The following is an 11,851-nucleotide window of genomic DNA, read 5'->3' as shown; positions in this document are numbered from 1 at the left end:
CAAATTCAATCTATATTTTTTTAATGAGTCCGGGTCTAATAATATTTATTAGATTTGAGTTTGAGTCTAATAATATTCATTAGATTTTGATTTAGATCTTAGAATTTATTTATGAGTTAGGGTAGAATCTTACTCTACCCATTAACACCCCTACCACAAAGCACCAATAAAGACCTCTTGAAAAAGTCATGGTCTAGAAGAGAGCGCTGCTATCGACTCCAAGTTCGCCAAGTCCGCCCTGCGGCTCAAGGCGTCTGCTGACTGCTTCCTAAGCTCCACAAGCTTAGGTTGCGACATTCTGTACGATGCCCTAGCGGGCGGTCTCGTGCTAGGCACCCACTCAATCTCGTGATCCACTGCCCTCTTCGGTGGTAGCTTCCGAGGCAGCTCGTCTGGCATCACGTCTTCAGATTCCCCCAACAGTTTCTTACTACCGCCCGGGGTGGGCCTTGACACCTCTTCCATCTCTTCAAAACAAAGGGTACCCAAGTAGGAGATCTCATCCTGCTTGCGCCCCTTCTCAAACTGCATGGCCGACAAGTTCTTCTCTCCTGTACGTCCGGCCAAGGTAGGGATGACACACGACTTCGCTCCCAACATCATCAGCGAATCGGCTCCCAAAAAAGTCATGGTCTCCAAAAGTTATAACAACCCATCATTTTAGTGTTTTCAACTTTTATAGTATGTTGTTTTTTTTTTTTTCTCTCTCTTCAAATTTCCCAGTTCATCTCCTTTCACCTTTTCATTAATTTTCAATTTTCATATCTCCTTTTCTTAATAATTCCTCATAACCTTTTTTAAATTTTTTAATATTTTATATTTATTCAATTAATATATACTTTTTAAAGCAATAATTAATTTTTAAAATATAAATTTAATTTTTCATACACATTTAAGGTGCCGCATATACTAATCTATACGTTTATATAATTGAAGAGCACCCTTTTGGTATCTTCAATTATTTGGTCTGTCAATTTATTTTAATTATTTCATTAACCTTCATTTTTCTCTCTCTTTCCTCTCTCATCAACTCCCCATTTCTCTATTCTCAACTTCTACATCCTTCTTTTAGAAAAAAAGAATCCACATTTCATTTTCTTTTCTAATTTTTTTCTAATAAATTTTCATGACTTTCTTATATTTTTTAGTATTTTTATTTAATTAATTAATATATTATTTTTTAAAATTATAACATTTTTGTAAAACCTATATCTCTTTTTTCCTTTCTAATTTTTTTCTAATAAATTTTCATGACTTTCTTATATTTTTTAGTATTTTTATTTAATTAATTAATATATATTTATCAAAATTATAACATTTTTGTAAAATCTATATTTTATTAGGCACACATATATGAGTGTGCGCCATATATACTAGTTAATTAATAAAGGCAATCACCAATAGAAGGTGGACAGCAAATTTTTTGGGCTTGATGTGGTCGAAGTTTTTACTAAGGGATAAAAATTGAGATACAGCACAAATACCCACCAGGTGAAGTGCGATTTTTGAAAGAGCAAGAAAAGTAGTCAAATCAATAAATAGTGCTTACCTTAAAAAATTAATATTTTTGGTATCTATAGTAGTGTTGAAAATTACATGGTGTGGTGGATTGCATTTGTTTAATGTATACCTCATATATGTTAAATTATTTTTTTTACCCTTACAAATTAATATTTTTTACCAATGTACATGAGGACTATTCAAGTTGCATTTTCAAAACTCAATCAACAACATCGTCTTCCTCAAACTTTGCTCATTATCAAATCTTAGTAAGAGGGATTACGGATTTATGATGTCAAATTTTCGTATAGTCCCACAAAAATTTGGTAATTGATTCATGATCCAAATGGCCTGACAAAATGTACATGTTATTATTGGACTAGTACAAAATTATATATCTGAAGAGTTCCAGTCTTTGCACTTGGAATGATGATCGCCAACCTAGTTATTTTAGACTAATGTTGAGTGCTAATAACTTATGGCTTTGTGACCTTCAAGATGATGAAGCCCCCAGCTTTGATGGTAACAAATGAAGCAGACAAGAATTTCCACTTGGCACAGCTGGAATACATGCATGGAGGAGAAGGTATAGGTTTTTTACCAACCATGTTTGCCATTTTATCATTGCCTTTGCTGCTCATCATCATCATCTTCATTGTTGGATGAAATAAACTCTAAGGGATGCTGATGGTGATAATGGTGGAGATCATGTGCTCGGTTACCATTACTATTTTAGTTGGCATGCCGTTGATCTCTTTTAGGATGACGAGGGTGGTCCTTTTTTACAAGGAAGCTGTAATGAGTCCTTGCAGAGCAGCATTTACAAGGAAACAGCTCAGAAAATCATCTTCTACGACATCATCGTGTTCTGCATTTCTGAAACCGACATCATGAGGATATAAATCTTGTTTTAAATTAAATCACAGTAGCTAAGAAGAAATTAATTGACAGCATTTACACACTTGACATCAGCAAAGAATCCCACAACGGCCACAGTTGTATGGCTAATATGCTAGATATGCCTTTCCATGACAGATTCAAAAATTGTGTCTGAATACAGGAGAATCATGTATGTGACAAAAGTAAGGAGAGAGAGAGTGAGGAAGCAGGTGGTTTTTATCTGGAATCGCTGGTTGTAATGAGGCGCAGCAGCAATGCCTCCAGATTTTGCAACTTTTGCATAAATATGATGCCTCCCAGTCCCGTGTGCCACAGGCATCAGAATTAAAGAATTTAGGGGGCTTTCTTGCGAGGATAATGCGTGAATGTGATCCAGGTGCAATTCTCTCAGCAGTTTCTCTATAAGTTTATCCAACATACCCACATGATACTGATACGTGAACATTGTACTCACAGAAAGGACAATGATAGGCAAGTCCCTCAGAAACTCTTCAGAAAATAACACCAAGACATTTAACTCTTACAGTGACTTAAAGTGAGTTGGTGTTGTAGGAGAGCATGATGCACAATCTGTGTAGGCAATTTGGTGCATCTTCTTCGATATAATCCTGCTACTGCTTCGCAGACTGCTACTGTGGGCAGGCTCTAGGACCAGTTTATAAACCCCTAATAGCTTTAGTCTACCATCATCAATCTGCATTATATCAGTGAAAATCAGTGGATACTCATACAAAAGTTCTCAATCTTCAGAACCCCTCTCTCTCTATACATATATATACACACACACACAATATATCAAAAGGGTATATGATAGGTTAAACAGCATCAAATTGCATAAATGAATATATGACAGTTCGGATTGGATAAATATATTAGAACCTTTGAAGCATCAACTTGTTGTCCCTGAAATTTACAAGATACCCCATAGAAACGAAATGGCGAAGCAACTAATACTAGTAACCATATTAGCAAAAGACAAAAAAAGAAAGAAAGAAAAACAAAAAATCAAGCTAATAAGATTGCCTATGAATTTTTGAAAATCGGTATATGTCTCAATATTTTAGTAAAGAGCAAAGAACCCAAACACTTGTTTTCCTTTTCTAAATTAATCACTAACAATATTCTTATGCATCTTTAATAAGGATCACCTACAATGTGGAGCTTGTGAATTTGAATCAGCATCCTATTAGGTCTACCTGAAAGTTCAACAAAAGTATGTGAGATCTTAAAACATTTCAAACAAAGGTAAACAGTCCAAATTGAATGAGAACTAAATTCCTGTAATAATAACACTCTATTGATTCATTAAAAGTCAGAATAGCAACATTTTAAAATAGTGATAAATTAATGAGAACAACCAAAAACAAACCAACCTATATGAGGCTTTAGAAGAAGGAAATTGAACCGTTTCATCAAATGTCCATTAAATGCAAGCCAATTCACTGAGTTGAATTCATTAAAATAGGACCAATACAAAAGAGGTAATAGGACAGGATTCTGCTGAAAATATGTAAAATCCTACAACATGATTCAGACAAGAGAAAAATGAGAGTTATGGTGGAGACCTGCAAAAACAGGTTGCCAGGAAAAAGATATAGGTTAACTTGATACCACCTGAAATTTGACCAACATGGGTTTCAACTAGTGACGATGATACCAATCAGTAGATTTAGTTACTCCCTGGACATATTTCACATGTATGAAGTGCTTACAGCAGTAATCCCGTCAATCTAAGAGAACCTAAGAATTCTTTCGTCATAGTCATACTAGCAGTAACAAATATATTTTGGTCGCAGGGATAAATTATTGGGAAGTGCAAAAACTAAAGTAGTTGACTAAACAAGTGAAGCTTGAAGCAAAAAAGAAAAGAACTAATAATGCTGCAAAGAAGAACTTTCTATGTCAAGTAAGACACAAGTACATAAATATCATAAGGCAGTTCTATTGGGAAAAGTTGAACTGTGTACCTGTTGGTTGTTAGTTTTCATGAATGTCACAACTGTCTAATTGAAATTTCAATCTTTTCTTCAGAGTTGCAGACATTATGTTAAAAGATCGACTTTCTAGTTTAATCAACCAATCAGACCAGATCAGGACAAATCCCAAAACGTCATTTTTCATGATAGGCTGATACAAGTCAATAAAATGTTTTAAGGTCATGAGGCTTCGTGTCAGCAACATAAAGGATCACTTTCAGTAACCATAATACAACCAGACACACACATACAGAGCACTTACCACTTAGAAGCAAGTGTTGGAGCTGAACCCACCAGTTTAGCAAAGATTGGAAAAACTTTGCTTCAAGAGGATGAGGATAAAACTTTAGGTTTCCAGTGACTCCAGACAATTCTTTTCTGAAAACACTCCTTATAAACCTCGAAGCCTCTTTCTAACTCAACCTTTAGTAGGTCAGAGGATAAGTTAAAACTTCAGACAAGTAATTACCTGCAATAAACACAAGAAAATTAGAAAGAAAAGAACCAGGACCTCAATCTATAAAGAGCACTCGAAACAGTATTAAGAAATAGGCTCCCATTATAGTATCAATCTCAGAAAACCCATACAGTTATCAACCATGAAATTCATATAGCCTTCCGACTGATCAATATTTTGCCCAACCTGGCTTCTGGATGGAGATACTAAATATTAAATGTCTCAGCTCTCTAGCGCGGCTTAAGCTTTTGGGTTGCATGGTCATTTAATAGCTTGCTCCAGTTTTCCTATGCGCAGAGCTTATAAATTCTCTTGCATTTGCCTGAATCTTGGAGTTTCCTGGAGGGAGCGAGAGCTGGTTAAATGACTTTTCCTTTTCTTACCTTGCGGTGGGGTTGGGGGTGATTATAAGTTCTCTATCAGATGTTTCAGAAACAAAGGAAGAACCAAAATGAAATGAAAGAGATAAGTGCATCGTGTGAATTGAATAAGTCACTATAACTTTAGCTTCTTATTAATAAGTGCAACTCTTCTAATTCCCTAACCACATTGTTATTCCACTGCAGTCCCAATTTTCTTGCAAAGTATCATAAGTTGCTACCATAAGAACACCATGTCACCTTAACAAAACATAACAACCAGCACCTGCATAGCCTGTGTCAGAAATAGATGGCAATTCAGTAATTTTCTTAAAAAAATAGCAGAAATATTTGATAAAATCAAAAAGGAAGATGCTTGATAAGCTCTTCTTTTACTATCAGAGCGAACTCCTTTTATATGTGAATTGGCTTGCCTTTTTCCCCCACACTAACATGCAAACTAGCACTGATAGAGGACCAATGTCTAACTTAAACTTATACTTGAGATGCAGTGGCACAGCACTTTATAAATGGATGTAGAAAACATCAAGTATATTTATGAAATTAGTGGTTTCGAACAAAGGTTTATCTTTAGAAGCTTTCAATCTTTAATATTTACATGTACGTACTGACAAATAATGTCATTGAAAAAAACATTTTGAGGTCATACATTATAACACAGTTGTTCATGATGTGCACAGCAAATTTTTAACAGCCATTACAACAATCATTAAGCAAAGAGGGGGGAGAGGAAACAAAATCAAAATAGTGGTTCTGACTTAAATAATGTGCGTGATCTAAACTGATAGGAAAAAAAAGAAGGAACAAGGTCCACTCTACCACTTAAACTAATTTTTAAACTGAAACGGATCCGGGTCTCTTGTGAAAGTGTTGAAGTTCAGAACAATTTTCAATGAGAAAACATTATGATCAGGATAAGAAAACGGCAAGTACAAGACTTTCACGGCTAAAATTTCGTAAAGCATTAAAAGAGAAAAGAAAGAGTCGAATTGGTTAACTCTAACCAATTAAGAAAAAATGATTATATTTCCAATTTGGAACGAAAATTTACCTATTCAAGAACCAGTGCCACGCTTGATCATCTTTTCTAATACTTCATGAGCCATGACCATGTTTGAATTAGCTGCAAAAGCATCTATTAAAGCTCTGTAAATGTAACTATCAGGTAACATGTCCTTCTCTTCCATCTTCTGGAAATAGACCAGAGCAACATCCGGCTTCCGGCACTTGCAAAGCCCATGAATAAGAGCCATATAAGCAATTCTATTAGTGTCACATCCCTTATCCTCCATTTCAGTCCAAAGGTTAAGAGCTTCATCTGATTTTCCAGCATTGCATAATCCATCTATTAAAGTTGTGTATGTAATGACATTTGGTTCCAGTTCTTCGTCTATCATCCTTGAAAACCATAGGACAGCCTGATCAGTGTCACCATTTTTGCACCAACCATCAATCAGCAAGTTGTAGGTAACTACTGATGGAACGAGTCCCTTACCAAAGATCTCATTCAGAATGTCTTCAGCTTCTGTTATCCTTTTGGCTTTACAGAGCCCCTTAATGATAGTGTTATAGGCAACTACATCAGGACAATAACCTCGTTCACAAATTTCTCTGAATAGCTTCAGAGCTTGATCCAATTCATTGATATTGAGGAAACCATCGGTTGTTGCAGAGTACGCGATCATATCAGGGAGGAATCCTTCTTTAGTCATGTCAGCAAGGAAAATACGGGCCTCAACTGCCTTCCCGTGTTCACATAGTTTCTTAACAAGCAGCGTATAATTTTTTATCCAAGGCTCATGCCCACAAATACGCATCTCCCTCAACAAACTAAGAGCTCCTACAACATCCTCTCGCCTGCATAAGCACCCAAGTATGCAATTGAAGGTGAAATGTGTCGGCTGGAGCTCTGTCTCCTTCATCTCGTTCAGGAGATCAAAGCACTCATTCAACCTATCAGCATTGCTCAAGCAATAGATTAAATTATTAAAAAGTAAAACGGTACGTTGGCAACCATTTCTATGCATATCGTGGAACAGATCCAGGGCCATATCTAATTTATCAGCTTTGCACAAACCATCAATCACAGTTTGAAAACAAGTTGTATCAGGCTTTTCCTTAATCAAGACCCTTTTATCTGCTTGACTACTTACATTCAAACCGGATACCGTAGTTGCCTTCAGCAGATGATAAGCTTTATCAACATTACCACCATTAACAAGACCTGTCAGAACAGAATTATATAGCAGCAACCTATTCGCCATATCCAAATTAATCCAACTATCTTCAAGCAATTGAACCATGTCTCTCTCTTCTGAGATGCATGATAAAAGCTGGCAAATTATTTGAACATCAGGAGAAATTCCTGATTCCTTCATGTGCATGTACAGCATTAGGGCTTTTCCCATCTCCCTATTCTTACATAAACCTTTAATTAGCACATCATAAACAGAAATATCTGGCAAAATGCCAAGTATTTTCATTTTATAATATAGCTCTAGAGCTTTATCCACTCTATTCTCCCTCACAAACCCATGAATCAAAACACATAATGTCTTCTCATTCAAGCTAATCTTGAGATTCCTCTCTGCCCACTCAATCAATTCAAAGGCTGTATCCACTTCTCCACACTTGCTATAAGACACAAGTAGAATAGCCAAGACATGCTGATCAACCCAACCCTTCTCATTCAGTTCATTAAAAACCATCAAAGCCTTATCAAACATTCTGGCACTGCAATAGCACTGCAATGCTGGTGTCAGAGAATGCTTATCCATAGGACAACCGAAATCTCTCATCTCATTTAACCTGTACTCCAACAAACCAACATCACCACTGTTCGAGATAACCTCCAACAAACAGTTATAGCTATAGCAATTTAAAATGCAAAGTCCAGATATTTTCACTTGATCAAACAAATAATTTGCTTCTTTAATTAGACCTTGACTACCTAGACACCTTAGAAAATATCCAAAAGCCCCAGGCGTCCAAAGACACTGGGAAATCAATATACTCTCAGCGAGTTCTCTCAATGGGGCAATTTGTCGAGCATTGCAGAGGACAGCAGCCAAAGCATTATACGTATAACAACTGTGCGAGTACCCTTCTTGTTTCGACGCCCAGCTGAAGAATAGCTGAGCTAATCTCCAATTTCTGAAAGATTTCAAGACGGTTTCGACTATTTCCGGAGTCAGCTTGGAGCTTAGTTCTTGAAGTTCAGGGGACTCCAAACAAAAGGGTTTTCTTGTAAAGATGGAGATGAGGGACGCTTCAACTGTGGTTGTTCTAGCATTGCTGCAAATGGGCTTCCTTTGTATCAAATGAAGGCAATAGCTTATGCTTATACAGACTGTTGACGCCATGAAACTTTGGTTGGTTGATTTGAAGAGAAGCATAACGCGATGAGTGTTTTTGGGGATTCTCGTTATATACATTGCAATTTGTATACAGAACTTGATTCTCAATGAGCATGAACGAATCCTATACGCTGCTTATCATCAGAACTTACAGTTTTTGGCGAATTGTACTGAACTCATCTCTGGTGTTTGAAGATGGCGGGGCGGCTTCTCCCCTGCAGTTTCGATTTATTTTGTTGGCTTAATTTTCTTCTGCTTCTTTCAGGAATATGATAAATCGGGTTTTTTGCAATCCAAACGATTTCGGTCACTGCTGGAGCACGTTTTACTAATGAAGCTGGACAGCACCAAAGTGAATAAATTCACAAATTTCCATACAGCCTATAAGTGAAAAATAAAAACAAAAATAGTAGAGTATAAATGTGACTCCTAAATGTTGATATTTTGGGCATTACTTTTCCAAATTTCTTATCTGATGTTGAGGTTGAGGTTGAGATCCCATAATTAAAAGATCGTGAATTTAAATTTTACAATCGCAGATGTTTAGTCTATTTTTGTAGTAGTTTGTGTATATTATTTTTTGGTTTGCTTTGATGTTATTGGTTCATTTAGAAATATTATTATATTGTATATTGAATGTTATAATAATATGTTGATTGGTTTAAAGATATCAATTTATTTTGTAAAAAAAAAAATTTAAAATTCAAGACGTTGACGGGCTTAATTTGCGGTGAAACTCAAGGAACAAAATCCCACGCTTAACCCAACTGAGGCCTATTGATGATGGCTAGAAGTGTATGCGGTGCAAGTTTGCCCAATTTAGGTTATTTTTTTGGTCCAACTCAATTTTGCAATTTAAAAAAAAAAAACAAAATAGCTCAATCCAGTTTGACAATCATTAAAACAACACCTTGCGGTCTAATTAGGTTGAAAAGGTTTTTAGCATAGAGTCAATCGTTTGTGCAATTGAATAAATAAAGTTCAACTATTCTAAATACATAAAATTTGAAATCTCAAAATATATATTCTAAATTCATAAATTAAAGTTTTTATACCAAATAAATTAATAACATTCGTTATATGGTTCTTTCTCAAGTTTGAAGAAATATTCTACAACACGAACTTCTCTCTAACCCTTTAAAAGCCCATCTGTATTTTTTAGCATGCTCCAACATCAAATGTATACAATTCCAACTAGTATCAATATCAAGACTCAAAAGGCGTTTCTGTTCAATTTTTTCCATACAATCACATGTTTTGAAAATTTGGAACCTGAAATGAAAAAACTTTACATATTTGATTATATTTCGAATCCTAATAATGCATTTGCTTTATTCATTTAAGTCACGTTTCACAATGAACTTCACAATATATACACAATACTTCACACCTTAGGATCGAGCCGAAGCATTTGTAGTCCATTGATATCCCAACTTGTGAATTTTGATCTTGGAATGTGGGATCATGTTGGTTTCAATATGGGTAGGGAGATAAAATGAAAAATTTAAATTTTTAATTCCGACAAAAAAAGGCATAACAATTATACTTTTATAAATTTACAACCAATCACTTTAACAAAATCATGCACGAAATTAAAAAAAAAGGCTCGAAAGAGTTCAAGTGTTTAAAATACATTTTCTCACTCGACTATTGTAGATGTTATTGAGACACTTCAAAGGGTTATCCCACCACGAAAATGGTTGTTTTAGAATCGCAGGCCTAATCATTGTTCCTCTAATGGTATCCACACCTTGGATCCCCACTGATGTTTGAATCTATACTAGAAGATTTCAAACCCTAACTTCTAGATCTCTCGAAAATGAAATGCCTAATATAATTTAATTGTCTAGTCGATGTACAAATAAGAATGTTTTGTGGAGGGGCTTAAACTTTTTATCCTATCAATTCAAGACTATAAGTGGTAAAACATTAAGGGAGTTGCCTTAACTAAGTTTTAATATATAACAATGTTCTCTTCTACATTTTACCTCCCTCATTGTTTGTTGAAGGGGTGGTTTCTTTGCTCAAGTTGAAATTTTGGTGGTTAGTTTTCAAAAGATGATTTCAAAATTTCAGTATGTCTCTATTTGGTACCAGCTATTCAAAATTATGTCCCCTATTTTTAAAAAAATGACGATACTCGTCGATTTTGCAGGAGCCCAGGTCGTACTTGGAGGCGGTTCAACATAAGGAATGGCGAGAAGCTATGGGGGCTGAATTACAGGCTTTGGAGCATAATCATATATGGCAGATGACTCCTTTGCCGGTTGGTAAAAAATCCATTGGGTGTAAATGGGTTTTCAAGACAAAACTCCAAGTTGATGGGTCGGTAGAACGGTACAAAGCTCGTCTCGTGGCTAAGGGATTCAACCAGATTGCAGGGGTTGATTACACAGACAATTTTTCCCCTGTTGCTAAGCCGGTTACGGTTCGTTTGTTCCTCAGTTTGGCTGTTGCGCGTGGGTGGCCCTTGCATCAAATGGACGTGAACAACGCCTTTTTACACGGTTTTTTGGACGAGGATTTGTACATGGTGCCGCCGGAGGGATATCCAGTTCAACCGGGTCTTGTTTGCAAGTTACTACGTTCCATTTATGGGTTAAAACAGGCTTCTCGCCAGTGGAATGTAGAGCTCACTGCCAAGCTCACATAATTTGGTTTTAAACAATCTGGTCATGACCATTGTTTGTTCACGAAAGACGTTGATGGTGATCTGTTGGCTCTCCTCGTATATGTTGATGACATTTTAGTTACATCCGCTTCTCTGCAGCACATTCAATCTGTTAAAAACTACCTTCATTCCTTGTTCACAATCAAGGACCTCGGTGAGGCACGTTATTTTCTTGGGTTGGAAATGGGCGTAATTCTGAAGGTATCTTTGTGGCGCAGTCCAAATATATTCACGATATTGTTCGCGATACTGGTTTGGTGGCTGCCAAGTCTGTCTCCACCCTTTTCCCTTCAGGTCTCAAACTTAGTGAAGATGGTGCTTTACTTCCTGATCCGGATCGTTTCAGAAGGTTGGTTGGGAGGCTTTTGTATCTTGCTTTCACTCGCCCGGATGTTTCTTATTCGGTTCAGCAGCTTAGTCAGTACCTCACTCGGCCATGTGATAAGCATTGGAAAGCAGCTTTACACGTTATCAGATATCTCAAAGGTACTCCTTCAAAGGGTCTGTTTCTTCCTTCACATTCAACGTTTGAGCTGGTAGCATATTGCGATGCCGATTGGGCGTCTTGCACGGATTCCCGACGTTCTCTCACCGGTTTCTGTATATTTCTT

At 36.4% G+C, this 11,851-nt stretch overlaps 1 protein-coding gene across 12 annotated transcripts; it reads right to left on the bottom strand.

Moving 5' to 3' along the window:
• Nucleotides 1–1,786: 1,786 nt before the first annotated feature.
• LOC105158055 (Tetratricopeptide repeat (TPR)-like superfamily protein) lies at nt 1,787–8,879 on the bottom strand. Of its 12 annotated transcripts, none has more exons than XM_088878960.1 (5): nt 6,265–8,879; nt 4,639–5,487; nt 3,553–3,596; nt 2,463–3,094; nt 1,787–2,376 (listed from the first exon to the last, which is right to left on the bottom strand). In XM_088878960.1, exon 1 carries the CDS (start codon nt 8,645–8,647, stop codon nt 6,269–6,271), a length of 2,379 nt encoding a protein of 792 aa, XP_088735086.1. In that variant the 5' UTR covers nt 8,648–8,879; the 3' UTR covers nt 1,787–2,376; nt 2,463–3,094; nt 3,553–3,596; nt 4,639–5,487; nt 6,265–6,268. The 12 variants fall into 12 exon arrangements, with proteins under 12 accessions (XP_088735086.1, XP_088735092.1, XP_088735094.1 ...); XM_088878966.1 differs by having other exon boundaries at nt 2,925–3,094; XM_088878968.1 differs by having other exon boundaries at nt 1,787–2,368; nt 2,925–3,094.
• Between the last annotated feature and the right edge of the window lie 2,972 nt (nt 8,880–11,851).

Source organism: Sesamum indicum, linkage group LG3 (genome assembly GCF_026168435.1).
Source record: "Sesamum indicum cultivar Baizhima isolate 11 linkage group LG3, ASM2616843v1, whole genome shotgun sequence".
NCBI lineage: Eukaryota > Viridiplantae > Streptophyta > Magnoliopsida > Lamiales > Pedaliaceae > Sesamum > Sesamum indicum.
Note: the sequence above shows the minus strand (reverse complement) of the source record. Positions and strands in the feature narration are given on the sequence as shown.